Below are 15,535 nucleotides of genomic sequence, written 5' to 3'. Positions count from 1 at the left end.
TCAATTCATGACATGCGTGATGTATTATAGGCTCTCGTGCAAGATTAAAACTATCGACATGTATCGGCCTATATCGATTGATATGTATTATTTTGGGATATTTTTGATATGCCCCTATAGTCAATGTATTGAAGGTCTGACTGATTCAGGGGGTGGAGGAGACTTAAACCGATTTCAAAAAAAAAAAAAAAACAATATTGATTCACCTGAAATGCCCCTACTGACATATTGGACATATCAATATTTTGAACCTTGCTCTCATAGAAAATTAATTGACCAATCGACTTTGAGTTTCAGCTGGGATTACCACATCAACCGATTGAATTCATGATTAAAATAATTAAGGAACACAAAAACAATAGAAAAATAAAATTGCAAAATGATTAGTAAAACGTAATCAAGAAAGATAAAAGTAAAGAAAAAGTAGAACTAAAAAAACCCAAGGCGTATAATGAACGATGGAGAAGGTGGTGGTGAGTTTTTTGAATGAAGAAGGTAACGCAATCCCTAGATTTATCAAGCTTGATCTAATCCATCCCAAATAGATTTATCAATAATACCCGAAAATTGGTGGTCTGATTCGATATTTGATTCAATTAAAATTTGAATATGATTATATTATAATATTTATTGATTTTAATATATAAATTTTATATAATTATATTTAAAATAATATATATATATATATTTATTTAGTATATTATATTTATATTAATTTATTATATATAAAAATTAAAAAAAGAATTAACTTTTTATAATATTTTTATATCATAAAAAATTAAAACCGAATCAAATTAAATCTAAATTTATTAGAATTCAAATTCGAATCGAAGTCTTCAAATCTAATTAGATTTTGAATCAAATTCAAATGTAAGATTTTAATAATCGAATCTAATTGGAAATTACAACCCTAATCCCAAATCTAAGTAATGGCGTGAGAATACATCTATGATATTATAAACGTATGATATCAAAATAGCTCACCAATCAAAACCCGTTTGAACTTTGAATGTTCACTTAACTTAAACTAATCAACTTCTTAAGTGACTAAACATAATGAATTCAATTATTAATGACTTAATTGGATTCTTTAATTGACTAAACGAATTTAAATATTAAATAGTCATCAAAATAACGTATAGTTTCTCGTTTCTACCAAAAGGTGTCTATGTTTCCGGGATGCGAGACGCTTTAGGAGGGAAAGTAGGTGAGGGGATCTGCTTCAGAAATAGGTGGCTTACAAGTACATCCACCGTACATTCGTAATATCTCTCGTAAATATTCATTAATAAATACGGAAAATGTTTCAATGCATGATAGAATGTGCGTGTGAGGAGCAGATCTCGTCTCCGAAAATAAGGAGAGAAGGAAGAAAGGGTGATGGACCGGGTCGTGACTGTTACTCTGTTGGTCATACCAGAAGTCTCAGTTATTCAATGAAGATTGAAGATGACGGCCTTAAAACTGTCGCCTTCCCTCCTTCCAGGACCTTCTTCCCTGAGTGGTCGGGGCTGTGGGCTCTTCATTCCGGAAATTTACAAGTGTCTCCATCAAGTTCTAGCCACGCGTAACGCCAGGTTTATGCTCTCCACACAAGTCGCTATCGACTATGGCCTGTCACCTGTGGGTGGCCTGTACGAGCCCAAGGTTTTTGCACGGTCGACCCTTACTTTACAATTCAAGGGGAAAGAAGGGAGGCCACTACTCCACCGCTTATTTTTTTTCCTTATAAATACGATGCTTAGCTTGCGGAATGAATAATCACAGAGAGATATCGCGAGAGAAGAAGTGAAAAGGAAAGAAAGGCTCTCCTTCTCTTCTTCCATTTCCATCTTAAGTGCTGCAGTTGATCTCGCTTTCTTACATTCTTTCTTTTGCTTCTCATTCCGTCAAGATGTTTATTGAGAGTTTCAAGGTTGAGAGCCCTAACGTTAAGTATACAGAGAATGAAATTCACTCTGTTTACAACTACGAGACCACCGAGCTTGTCCACGAGAACAGGAACGGTACCTATCAATGGGTCGTCAAGCCTAAGACCGTTCAATACGAGTTCAAGACTGACACCCACGTTCCTAAACTAGGGTTGGATTTCAATAACCTCCTCATTTTCTGTTTTGATCTGTTTTCTTTTTTTTTTTTTTTTTTCCATTCTTCGTTGTGAAATAATGAAGATCCATCATTTGGGTTTCTTCAAAAAATCTCATTTTTTTATTTTTTTGTTTGTGTGTAACTTCTTGATGATGTTTAATTTGTAGAGTTATGCTTGTGGGTTGGGGAGGAAACAACGGCTCAACCCTTACCGGTGGTGTAATCGCGAATCGGGAGTGAGTTAATTTCTTCTTAGCTCTCTTTCCTCACTTTTTCTGTCTCTTCTATGATGAGATCTTGTGTTGAATAATGATAAATCATCTATCATTGGTTCTCTTATGGCAAATATTTATATTTTCCCCATCAGAATTTGTCATTTTCCTTAAATATGTGGATCATTGATTTCTTATTTCCCCTTCAGAGGAATCTCCTGGGCTACCAAGGATAAAGTACAGCAAGCCAACTATTTTGGTTCACTGACCCAGGCCTCAACCATCCGAGTCGGTTCTTTCAATGGGGAAGAAATTTACGCTCCTTTCAAGAGCTTGCTCCCAATGGTAATTAATTAATGGTGAAATACATACATAAATACTTTCTGTTTTTTTTTTTTTTAAGTAAAGGCCATTATATAATATAATACTTAATAAATACTTTATTAATTGTTGAGTTTCAGGTGAACCCAGATGAGATCGTGTTTGGGGGTTGGGACATTAGCGACATGAACTTGGCAGACGCCATGGCCAGGGCTAAGGTGTTGGACATCGACCTGCAAAAACAACTGAGGCCCTACATGGAGTCCATGGTCCCTCTTCCAGGGATATACGACCCTGATTTCATCGCAGCCAATCAGGGGGCCCGCGCTAACAATGTCATTAAAGGGACCAAGAAAGAGCAAATTGAACAAGTGAGGAAGGACATCAGGTTGGTTTGGTTTAAATTTTTGTTTTTAATAATAATAATAGTAATAATAATATATAAAATGATGATGATCAGAAGGCAGAGAGATGTATGCATGCTGATGATATTGGAATTTGTAATATTGAATTGAATGGTGAATAGGGAGTTCAAGGAGGCTAATAAGGTAGATAAGGTGGTGGTTCTGTGGACTGCTAACACGGAGAGATATAGTGATGTAATTGTGGGGCTAAACGACACCATGGAGAACCTCTTGGCTTCGTTGGAGAAGAACGAGGCAGAGATTTCTCCTTCCACCTTATATGCCATTGCTTGTGTGTTCGAAAACGTCCCCTTCATCAATGGAAGCCCTCAGAACACATTCGTTCCTGGGCTGATTGATCTGGCTATTAGGAGGAACTGTTTGATTGGTGGGGATGATTTCAAGAGTGGTCAGACCAAGATGAAATCCGTCTTGGTTGATTTCCTTGTTGGGGCTGGAATCAAGGTACGTAACGTACAGTAAAACCATTCAATTCCAACTCTAATCAATCTTCATTCAAATCTAGCTACCTTTAATTTTTAACGGCCGGACGTCGGGATGTTTCAGCCAACATCCATAGTGAGCTATAACCACTTGGGGAACAACGACGGCATGAATCTCTCAGCGCCACAGACATTCCGGTCAAAGGAGATATCGAAGAGCAACGTTGTGGACGACATGGTGGCCAGTAACGGTATCCTCTACCAGCCCGGAGAGCACCCTGACCATGTCATCGTCATCAAGGTATTCTACTAGCCTATAGAAGCGGCTCGGGCGTTGTATTTCCGCTCATGCATGCTCCGCCTTAACTAACTATTCTTTTTGGGTGCTGGTGCAGCACGTGCCATATGTGGGAGACAGCAAGAGGGCAATGGACGAGTACACGTCGGAGATATTCATGGGCGGGCGGAGCACAATCGTCCTGCACAACACCTGCGAAGATTCACTGTTGGCTGCTCCCATCATCTTAGACTTGGTCCTTTTGGCAGAGCTCAGCACAAGGATCCAACTCAAAGCTGAAGGAGAGGTTCGCCAGTTCGACTCTTCTTAATTATCATAATATTCGATCGTTTTATCAAAAAAACTGGATTGACAATGGCTACTTTTTATTTTTCCAGGGCAAGTTTCACTCTTTCCACCCTGTGGCTACTATTCTCAGCTACCTCACCAAAGCCCCACTTGTAAGCAACCAACCATCATCCTGATCTCTTAATCTTTTTTCTGTTTTTTTTTTTCAGTATATATATTTTGAATTAAGTTTAAACATTCAGCACTAGAGAGTTAATATAATTGCGTGGGTGTGAATTGACACACAGGTTCCACCAGAGACGCCCGTGGTGAACGCTCTGTCAAAGCAGAGGGCAATGCTTGAGAACATATTGAGGGCCTGTATCGGTCTGGCTCCTGAGAACAACATGATTTTGGAATACAAGTGAAGCAATTTAAATTCAATAAACTGTGGCTTCTTCATTTCTTTCTTTTTCGTCCCCGATTTTTTATTTAGAGGTTCTAAGGATTTAGATAGATTATGTGAGGTCTGTGTGAAAACTGAAAACTTTGGGAGTGGTCCTTGCCTGCTGGTCCATTTATATGTTTCTCTCTTTCTTCTTTAATTTCCAGCCACAAATCGGTATCACATGATGATCGCTTGGATTGTTGGGTGGGTGTTGATGTCATAGGGAAGGAGGGAATGGCAACATTTAAGGACTTGTGCAGGTCTGTTGTAACGTTTTCACATGTAATTGGTGGCATTATGTAAAAGGAATATTCTAGTCTTTTGCATGCACTACTTCAATTCCGTTACTTCGTTCTCATTAATTGTGAATCAACGTGACTCCTTCGCTTTTGGCTACACCGATGGAGGCAAGTCCAATGTGAAATTAATGGGCCCGGCCCAGCCCCAATTTACATATTTTTAATCTGGCCTCGTATGCTTCGAGCCCGCCTGTATAATTTTACATGGGGTCATTTAAGTATAGAACCCCCCTTTAACATCCCAAATAGTGAAGACGGGCCTTTTGGGCCTCCAATATTGTGACTTAGCCATGGTCCATGGAAGACAGTTGAGTAATTTGTGTTAATCAGACGTAAGCTATCATACGGCGTACACATGTGGGTGGGCCTTCTAATAACAATTAGTCTTAATAGGTAGAAAGAGATTTTATTTGTCATTCCTATGGGGCATGCATCTCAAAACATCCCAAATCCAGAGGTCTACGAGTACAATTGCAGCGATTTTCCATAGCCTAACGACGTTTGTGTTCTCGCGAGGATCATTATTTAATTGCTTCTAACATCTCAAGTAAAACCGTCTTTGTCCTTAAAAGCTTAGATTGGAAGACACTACAAAACCTTTCAAAGAAAACGCCGAGTCTGTTCTACCGTTCTTTACCTTCGCTTCACAAGTTTTAGTCTCACTTCCAAAGTGTATTTACCATGAAGACATTAACAACATTAAAGATGCCAATTTTTATTACTGATTCACGCTATTTTAAGATATATTTTATGCACCATAAACTTTACCAACTTCCCAAACTACATACTCCGTTTAAGGGAGGTATGTAGTTCATGTTTGGGTGCATCCTATTTCTAAAAAAGTACTTTTATAAATCGTAAATTTTAGGGACAAAAAAGGTACTTTCTTAAAAATATAAAGGGGACCTCTTTAATAGTTAATTTTTGAGCTGAAGTGGACCTATTAATACTCTTTCCACCTCATTATGAAAAGTTCTGCCCAAATAAAACTCCAATACATGGTTTGGTAAAGGACCCATATATAGGATTGGATGCATATATAGCCAACCTAATGGATGTCTCCCATGTGGTAAATGAAGGATTCCCATCTGATAAGAACAAAATGGCCCAAATAACTCATTCGCATGACAAAAATAGCAAATAGGTGGGTTGGTGTAGGAAGTTTCCTTTTGGACCACAAATCCACAATAACAAAATTTTACCTCTTACAAGTGTAGGTGAGGTGGTGAGGCTTCGTGGGAGTGGTTAGGATGAAGGAAGATCAGAGGCATAAAATCAACTGGGAGATTAGGGCAAAGGGGAGTGGTGAGATAACCGAGTAGAATGAATGGGGAATCTAATGATTGAGTGAATCAGTGATCAAATGAATTGTTATAAGGGGGGGGTCCTCATTTATAAGGAGGGATCCCAAGGTCCCGAAAGAAAGGAATCAAAAGTGCTTAGTTCATATGAGGAAAGGAAATATTAGATTTGTTATCGGTCATTAAGGGGAACTGCTAGGGTTTCGACATGTGTCTTATGAGATCTCTCAAGGACTAACTTTCCTTTCATCTAAAGATTCTCATAATTCATGTGTGCTACTTCCTTTCGTGACCTACTTAACCGACGTGGTGTTGGTGACATCATTGTTTGGCGAGCACATCTTTTCTGAGCCTACATGGTGCCTTATCACATGCATCACTTAAGGCAACATGTTTAACCGATATTTAACTCCAATTCATAGCGACCCGCAGTTCTATAATGGCCTCAGGTTCATTGCAAGACCGCACACCTCTGAGGATCATCATAGAACCACGTGTATCTAAGGTTTATCGCAGAACTATGCGCATATAAAATTCATCACAGGTTGACATTAACTAAAATATGTCTTGACTCGTGTCGAGTACAAATTCATCACGAATGTTTGACAAGTCATATATTCATCGCCGACGTTTGAGGAGTTATAGGTTCATCGCAAGTAAATGATGAGTTATGGACTCATTGCAAACGTCCATATAGTATCACTTTGGTGTCTTCTGTACTTTGATGGACTGAGTGAGCACTATGTACCTACAACAAGAATACTTCCAAAAAATAATTTTCCTTTTGGACTACAAATCCACCATAAAAGTGATCTTTGCTATTGTTGAGCAACAACGTAATTTCTGGTGTCTAAGGCCAACGGGTCCAATTTGTTGAGAAAAAGAAAATATCAAAAACTCTAGGAGTTAACCCAGGGGTGTAGACTCTAATGGTCAAATTAGCCGAGAATTGTGAGGGGTTAGACAAAGCAAAAGAGGAAACTTAGAGCTTAAGTCCGTATGTTTACTTCAATGTGGGAGTTCCTTTTATAGATGGAGTTGCCTTAGAAGAGGGGCAATTGAGAACAGGTGGTGGCAATTGACAATGATTGATGATGGATAACTAGGATACATCTAACCGGTGCCACATGTCAAAATCTGCAAGTCAGCCAAATATCCTTACATCACTTGTCCCTCACTCCTCCGTTCATCCTTTATGTCAGTAAAAGGATCATTCCAAGCCAAGGGTGTGTGACCATGGCCCATACGGGTGTAGGCTACCTGTGTTTCATTGCTTGTGCCCCATATGGGCGCTGACATCATCCACGGTAGGTTCATACACAGGACGGGTGTGGAAGTCAACTGGTTGAAGTGGTGTATGAGACGACAGGGGGGGTCCCACTTCGGCATGTCCTTGAGCCAGAGTCGATGGGCAAACTGGCCCCGTATCTTGACATCATTTTGTCTCCTGAATTCAGTGCCACATGGAGTCCATCAGTTCGAACTGTTAGGTTGGTCGATTCATGGCCGTTTGATCAATTGAATTTAAACCGTACATTTTCCTTTGAATAAAGCGAAACTTCACCATTTAGTGACACATCGGCTTTACACAACCAATTCCACCAATTCCTTATATTAGCGAAAGTGAGGAACAAAATCTTAGTATGGGTTGCTTGTGAATCGTGATCATGGTTGGTATAATTGAAGTGATTCATTATATCATAAATCGAGACCCACATAGAGGAAAAAATAATTAAAAAGGAAAAAAAAAAAAAGAAAAGGTTGTATACTTTTGATAAACTATTCAATCTTTTAGAGGCAAACTTGCAGTATGGGTCCCAATATAAAAGGACTACGTAAGGAAAGCCTTTAACTCTCCTTAATGGGGATTGGAAGGTCTGAGAGTCATTTAGTCCCACATTTTGATCTGAATGAGTGGGTGCATTTATTCTGTATATATCCATTTTAATGGTGAAAAGCCAACCTACTCATGGTGAAAAGAAAAGGATGAGTAGCCAACCTACTCATCCTTGCATCTGGACCCATTCAATTCTGGATCCCTATCTCCTATCGATCATCTTGCTGGGACCCATTATAAAGTTGTGGATCTTGAACTTCTTTAGACTCATTGATGTATCTGCCATTTTAGTTTGGCGGGATCCATTATCAAGTTGCGGATCTTGATCTTCTTTAGACTTCATTTTAGCGTGAGCTTTTTGCGGATGTCTTAAAGAATAAGGTGGTGTTTGGTGCATCTTTCCGGTTCATTTTTTGATCTGTGGGAAGCTCAAAAAGACTAAAAAAGGTCTTTTGTCATTTGGTGTCGCGTGGATCAAAAGAGCCAAAGATGAGCACAAGAAAATACAAAAAAATGGAAAGTTTCAAATGAAGCTTTGATCTGCTGAAAATAACCTTCCCAACTGCTTTTAGCAGCTCAGAAGACCACGATGCGAACCACACCCCAAAAAACTCAGTGCGTCTTCTTACCTAATGGGCTGTTAAGACTATTGGGCTCAGTGGAAAACAAAACTGCTTTAGGGAAGGTACTAGATAAACTTCAACACAAAAGCCGTTTATTTTGGAAGAAGGACATCAGATTTGGGCTTTCTGGAATTTTCATCAGGCATTGCTTATAGACCGTCCGGTCCGGGTGACGGGGTGAGGCCTATCTTGCAAAGTCAAAAGTCATCACGGGAAAGCCCTTCCAAAGGGCCACTGATTAACTTCAACATGGGGGCTCTATTTTATAAACAAATAATTATTACTATAGCAAAAGACGATTAGAGTTAAACAAGAAGCTATGATTGTCCAAACACATATTGATCCTTGACTTTTCCATGATTTTCATGCATAGGGATTATGATAGGTACACAAAACCGGATTCAGTCCTAGTAAAGTTGTCCTCACACTGTGTTCACAACCCTTTGCAGTCGTGCAGGGAGATATACAAATAGGTCCCTATTTGTATATTTTTATTAATGGGGAGATATTCTCGATGCACAGTTGCAAGTGACCGTGAACATGGTGTGAGAACGGTTTTGTGAGAATTGAATCAGGTATACTAACTATTAAAAATATGTCATTCCAAGATGAGCAGAGATAATACAACACAATAAGAACTCTAACGGAAAGAAATCATCAAAATAATAATCCCTCAGTATACTGGCAAACAGTATATTTTTAAGGGAAAATACTAATAGCCGATAAAGAAGTTCATGAAGCAACAGCTAGACCAACAAAAAGAGCCATTAATGGAAGCAGAAACGAGGAAGCACCAAACTGCCCTTCATCTGAAGATGAAGAGTCGGAGAGAGAGCTCACAGGTCTAGGAGCTGGAGTGAGGGGGGAGCTCACTGATGACCCAGGTAGATAACTCAACGGAGACTCACTTGTGGGTGCAGGAACTGGAGATTCACCTGTATAGATCATAGGTGTAGGAGCTGGAGACATTGGTGCTGCCGGAGCTGGAGATGAAGCTCTATGAGAAGGAAACGAAGACTTGGGCGTGTAAGCTGCAACCAAACAACAAATAGAACATAAAACTCTTTTTGTTATGAGTCACAGAATGTTGGGGTTTGATACTTGTTCATTTATTTTTTTTTTAATTTTTGAAACATCACAAGTTCCTATTGAAAGATGAATAAACGAATTGACTCAAAATAATTAGCAAACTGTAGTCGTAGTGATCAAATATTCAAATGCAGATGCAGTGGGTATAGTAATGAAATTTCCATCAGAAGTCAAATTTGGTTCTCCTTCATCTACAAGTATTTGATTAATGCAAGTGCTAAGTGGAGAATTGAATTCTAATACTTCTTTTGATTTAAATAAGCAGCGTGATCTTCTTTGTACATATTTGGACTAAATAATATCCCGAGGTCGATTCTCCTGCCAAAAGCATTTTTAACGCACTATTTTTTTAATTAATTAGTAGGACCTTGCTAATTAAAAATTTAAGATTACTCGGATTAATCGAAGTGACCCTTCATAGTTAGATAATAAATCTCTCTCTCTCTCCCCTATGCATGACTAAAAACTTGGACTGGAATGTCGCAAGTTTCCTAGGCATTTGGATCCGTCACATGAACTCACATGGGCACCGTATCACACTAGAAGAATCCTCTTTATTCACTATTATTCTATTGAAGCTTTTGTTTACATGACACATCTCAAGAAACGTGATGATGGCTATATGCCTATACAACTCTAGGCTGTGTTTGGTTTGAAGGGAAAAAAATAGGAAAAAGAAGGAAAATGTAGAAAAACCTTTACAAACCTTGAATAGGCTTCCCTATGTTTCCCTTCCTTTCCCTACCCTTTCCTTCAAAGCAAACATAGCCTTAGTGAATGATGATCGCGGTCTTACTTGGATTGGGGTAGGTAAAACTGGACAAGGACCAATCAGATGTCCAAAACGCAAGGGCCCAAGTCGGTCTCTCTTTTGGTTTCTTTTTTGTTTTCCCGTTCTTCTTTTGGTAGACATCTCTCTTTTTTTTTTTTTCCTTCTCCTAACCATCGTGATTGCTACTTCCGTCTCTGGCATGATAACCAGGCAAACGAGAAAATAACCCCACCGTAGACAAGTAGACAACCAATTCAACTTTATTGAAAGAAACATTCTCTCTTCCGGTGGCCAGTGCATTGCCCTGTATCGTTTCACCCAGATTGTTTGCAAACTATGCCTTCCCAGATGTAATTTCAACTGGGTTGACACATTTCTAAACAGAATTCAATGAGCTCACCAAAGAATAGTCATATCGTTTAAAACCAAAGATATATCACTCATAAACCAACAACTGTGATCTCAAAGCATGTTCCCAGAACAGATGACTGGATGTATAAGAAACAAAAACAAAAGTAAGGGAGCCAAAAAAGAATGTGAATTCATGGATCCAGTTCTAAACCAAGTATAGACTCTAATACTAATAGCAAAACCAACCCACCCCAGACATCAAAAAACATTCCCCCCTCCCTCCATCAAAATGTCTATAAAGTAAAAGAGATTTCAGAAATAGGCAATCAGTAGGCCAACAAAGAGAGTCGTAAAAGAAACCGGGACCGCGGAGGCACCAGATTGTCCTGGAGCTGGGGCACCCGGGTTGGAGGCCTGAGGTGATGTGGCAGGGGTCTCAGTGACTGGTAATGAAGATGATGGAGACGGCGACGATGGAGATGGCGCTGCTTTCGGTGATTTTGGAGATGGTGATGGAGTCTTTGGCGAGTTCGCTGCAACACATTCCAAACAAATTATAATTACAAAAGCTTCTGTTTGTGATTTGTGATTTGTGATTCGTGAATGGTGAATACAGATAATTAAGCAGTAAGTCAATTCAAGGCAGAGGAAGACAGGTTTAAGTTCTATCAATAAAACACTTTTAAGTTCCAATAACAAATAAAATAAATAATATTTTGAACAAGAATAGAAAAACAGAAGAAAGAGAACCATCACAATGCAAAAAATCTTACTATTACAACTAGTTCGATATTCCCATCAGATTAGATTAAATATTCTCTAAATTTTCTATTTTAAATTAAAGGGAAACATTCTTGGGCTTTTTTATGCTTCACATACCAGAATACCAACATTGAAGAGTCCCATTTTATAATAATAAATAAAAAAATAAACCTTGCTCAATGTAATATACAATCAGAATCAAAACATACCAGGAGCAGGGCTAGGAGCACCACCGGGCACTGCAAGACGAGAAAAGAAACCATAATCAATCATGAAAACCCAAATCCAGAAAAAAACAATTAGTACTACCAATACTAATCAGATTTTGCCCAGATCAACAGAACAAAAAAAAAAAAAAGTAATAGTAATAAATAATGGAAAAGAAAAACAGAAGGAAAAAGAGGCAAAACTAAGAAAAAACAGATCTAAAAGACAAAATAGGTAGGGGTTAGATCATATGACTTACGGCCACAATTGCTGATAGGAGGAGTAGAGACCCCACATGCAGCAGGAAGCCCCACGGCTTTGGTCTGATTGAGAGTAACACCAAACTGGGCACTGTTCTTGAAGGCTTCACAAAGACATTCTTGGTTGGTCTTCAAGACCGTCTTCAGTCCACTGCAACACGACCCCTGTGGCTTAGAGATCGTGCTCCCATTACTCACATACGACAAACAATCGGCCAAGTTGAAGATGACAGTAGAACAGTCGGCCGACGGTGGAGACGTGCAGTTGACAAATCCAATGGCAGCCGAGACCGCCAAAACAAAAAGGACAACGGATACCTTCACCATCTTTACACAAACAGAGAGAGAGAGCAATTAAGCGAAGAAGAAGACGAATACGCTGTTTGGAGTTGGAGAGGCGTTGGGAGAGAAGTTGAAGAATGAAGTAGAAAACCAAGAGTAGGTTTTGGGAGTGGTCTTGGTAAATAAATAGAGATGACAGTGGACAAAATATATATATAGTGGTCTTGGTAAATAAATAGAGATGACAGTGGACAAAATATATATATATATATATATATATAAAAGGTAAAAAAATAAATTAGAAAAAGAAAAAGGAAATTAAAATATGGCTCCAAGCACGAGGGCCCGGCATACTCTAATTACTTTTGCGTTACCACACGATAGTGTACACGTGTCCATCCTGATGGTCCTCCATCTCGTCCATCCTTCAGACCTCCAGTGATAGGAGTCATGAGAAGGTAATTTTTACAGAAAGCAACACTAATCCCTAGTAAAAAAATAAAAGGAAAGAAAGAAAACCCAATTTGTAAAAATTAACTCTATCTTGTAGTGCTTCCTATTTGTCATCAATCTTAGCCTTCCGACTATTAGACTACAGATTTGATTTATTTTCTTAATTGCTTTCTTTTTAATTTCTATTATTTGGATTAATTAAATTCTCATTTTTTGGGTGGGGGGGGGGGGTGGGTGACGGTGATATGTAACGGTGGGTATGACTGTAAGAGCAAGACGGAATCAGAAATTCGGAATGCTTAACGTTGTAGCGTTGGACTCGGATTGACTACTTGTTATGGATTTTTGGGATTAGATAAAAGATTTGGCAAATTGAAAACCTTGTGCTATTAGATTTTAGGGTTTTTATTGTAGGTGAAGTCATGTTGCCCCCCTCCCCCCCAAGAGTTTTAAAACCCCTAAACCTTTCCCTGTATTGGTGTATAGTGTTTCCAACTTTCCATGTTTTATTACTGTCTACTGATAACAATATGATACGTTTAATGCGGAACGTGAGTTCACATTTGCTGGATTGGGCTTCAGTTCAAAATTTTCTTTTCGAAAACACTGGCGTGTTATTCGCAATTTCATTGGGATGCATGCCATGGAGCAGATTTCATCAGTTTTGGCCCATGTTTCAGTGTTTCTACACCCATCTATTGACATGGGCTTAATGGTCATCATATATAATGATGGACCCCACGTGGACTGTTCACACATAACACATGGGATTTCTATTTTATGAGATTGAAGTCCGAAAGCTGAGATGTCATAGCACGGGCATTTGTGTAGGACCCTATGATAACAAGGAAACAACAAAGAAGGAAGCTCATTCCGTCCCTTTTCCAAAAACTAGCTTAAGTCCTATACATAAAACAGCTATCAAATTCGATTAATCCTTCCTCAATTTTACAGCCTCACAGGTTCACTCATTTTGATTGGTTTTGTTGAAATAAACTAATCGACTTTTGGTGATTATTAATTGTGAAACAAATATACAAGGAAGGAAAGCGAGTTATTTGTTTTTGGTACCATTAATATGCGTTTTATGATTTATTCCTAGTATCTCAAGTGTAAACTTTTAACTTTCCTTTATTTCAATTTAATTTAATGCCTGGCATCCATACATCAAGATTGATTAATTTTAATTGGTTCTTAGAATACTTGTTATGAGAAGAATACTTTTGCAACAATTGGACCCTTCTTTTGTAAAGCCACATGATTCTGTAATTCTAACAAGATATCAGCCCCTCCATGTGAAGATTATGAGAGAGAGAGATTTGAGACCGGAATTAATCTGCAAAGGGAAGAGAGCGGAGAGTTGAAGTTATTAATGTTAAAAATATTACTTGGGATGAAAATGGTGCTTTAGGCCTTTAGCTCTCAAAAGCTATAGAACAAACTTTCTGAAAATACAGCTACTGAGCTAGCGATGGCAATGGGACCTTAAGCTATCATGTGCTCCCCTAGGCTGCCACATATCTCCTCTGCCCAAGTGTATTCCTACTCCTGACTCGACAAGAGAGAGAGAGAGATCCTTTTTCCTTAATTCTTTTTTTTTTCGCTTTAGTAAGAAAAAGTCTGGGCCTCTCCCCAACAAGCTATAACTATGCTACTTCTTTTCATAGTCGGACATCATGGATCATGATAACAAACAGAGCTGTAAAGTATAAACGAGTTGAACTAATTCACACACCGTCCGTGTGCTCGGCTTGGCTGAGCTCTGGGCCTCTGGCTTTTGAGCCACCAGCCGAAGCTTCAAGTCTTGAACCTCAATCAATTCCGTTAAAAATCTTGAGTTTATATAGGACAAACCCAACTTGCTAAAACTCTTCTCCTTAGGTTGGGCCCTGCCCTTGCCTATGCCTAGGCCCAATTAGTGGTTCGTGACGTGACATCAAGGAGCATTCCTTTCTTCGGTAATGTCATAACTAATAAGAATCAAATTAAGGTCAATTTGAGCATCGAAAAAGAAAAGGTTGTTATGGTTGTAAGTGGTATAAATGTTAGGGAGTTGAAATATTGGAAGCTGATCCCCCACCTCTAGATCTCTGCTGACAGCAAAATCTTGTTAAAGGAGGTCCCATTCCAACCCCCAATACTCCAATGATGGTTGCACAACTGGGTTATTCTCCCAAACAATTGATTATTTTGTTGAACCAAATCCAAATGGACTAAATGGATCATGCTCATCGTTTCCTTCTAGAACGAATGCAGTTGGTAGCTTTTTCTGCCACTCCCTCTTTTTTTTTTTTTTTAATGGGGGTGGCCTGTGGGCACTTACCATACCCCAATAATCAACAACAAAAGGAATGAAAAAGCTAAAAATAAACAGTCAGTTTGATGCTTTGATTCTTAATTCGTGGACAGAGAAGCTTATTCATTACCAAGGAATATGATGGATATCTTGAGTTGGTCCCATTCATGAAAATTTGAAAACTTTCCCTCTCTCAACCTTTCGGCGATATATTAATTAAACCTAGGCAACTCCAATTAATTATTGTTGTATGTATGTAAAAGATGAATATCAAAAAGGAAGAAGTCAGAGTTGATAGGAGTATATGTGTCCATAACGCCTTCTCACGATTCACCTGTGATCGTGGAGCTCAGTTTATTAATTAGTGGTAGACAAGGCCTAAGGGAAGCAATCTGGTGTAGCTACTCCAACAATATCAATATTCTGGCCCAGACTAAAAAGGTGCAACACTAACACAGTAACACCTACCTAACCCTAAAAGTTGTCATCTGTGCCTTTGGTCCTTACAATTTCTCTTTGGCC

General features: G+C 38.8%; 2 protein-coding genes across 2 annotated transcripts; one reads left to right on the top strand and one right to left on the bottom strand.

Moving 5' to 3' along the window:
• Positions 1–1,318: 1,318 nt before the first annotated feature.
• On the top strand, positions 1,319–4,811 carry LOC148851359 (inositol-3-phosphate synthase-like). Its single transcript, XM_088943706.1, has 9 exons — positions 1,319–2,082; positions 2,256–2,324; positions 2,510–2,645; positions 2,762–3,009; positions 3,148–3,490; positions 3,593–3,769; positions 3,864–4,052; positions 4,144–4,206; positions 4,342–4,811. Exons 1-9 carry the CDS (start codon positions 1,895–1,897, stop codon positions 4,459–4,461), a joined length of 1,533 nt encoding a protein of 510 aa, XP_088799832.1. The 5' UTR covers positions 1,319–1,894; the 3' UTR covers positions 4,462–4,811.
• A 4,306-nt stretch (positions 4,812–9,117) lies between these two features.
• Positions 9,118–12,468, bottom strand: LOC148851358 (uncharacterized). Its single transcript, XM_088945358.1, has 4 exons — positions 11,982–12,468; positions 11,725–11,754; positions 11,131–11,286; positions 9,118–9,572 (listed from the first exon to the last, which is right to left on the bottom strand). The coding sequence occupies exons 1-4, from the start codon at positions 12,307–12,309 to the stop codon at positions 9,274–9,276; spliced, it is 813 nt and encodes a 270-aa protein (XP_088801484.1). The 5' UTR covers positions 12,310–12,468; the 3' UTR covers positions 9,118–9,273.
• Between the last annotated feature and the right edge of the window lie 3,067 nt (positions 12,469–15,535).

The sequence above is a fragment of the Nelumbo lutea genome, chromosome 5, assembly GCF_056320005.1.
Source record: "Nelumbo lutea isolate HS-2025 chromosome 5, American lotus-T2T, whole genome shotgun sequence".
NCBI lineage: Eukaryota > Viridiplantae > Streptophyta > Magnoliopsida > Proteales > Nelumbonaceae > Nelumbo > Nelumbo lutea.
This window is presented reverse-complemented; position numbering and strand designations above follow the sequence as displayed.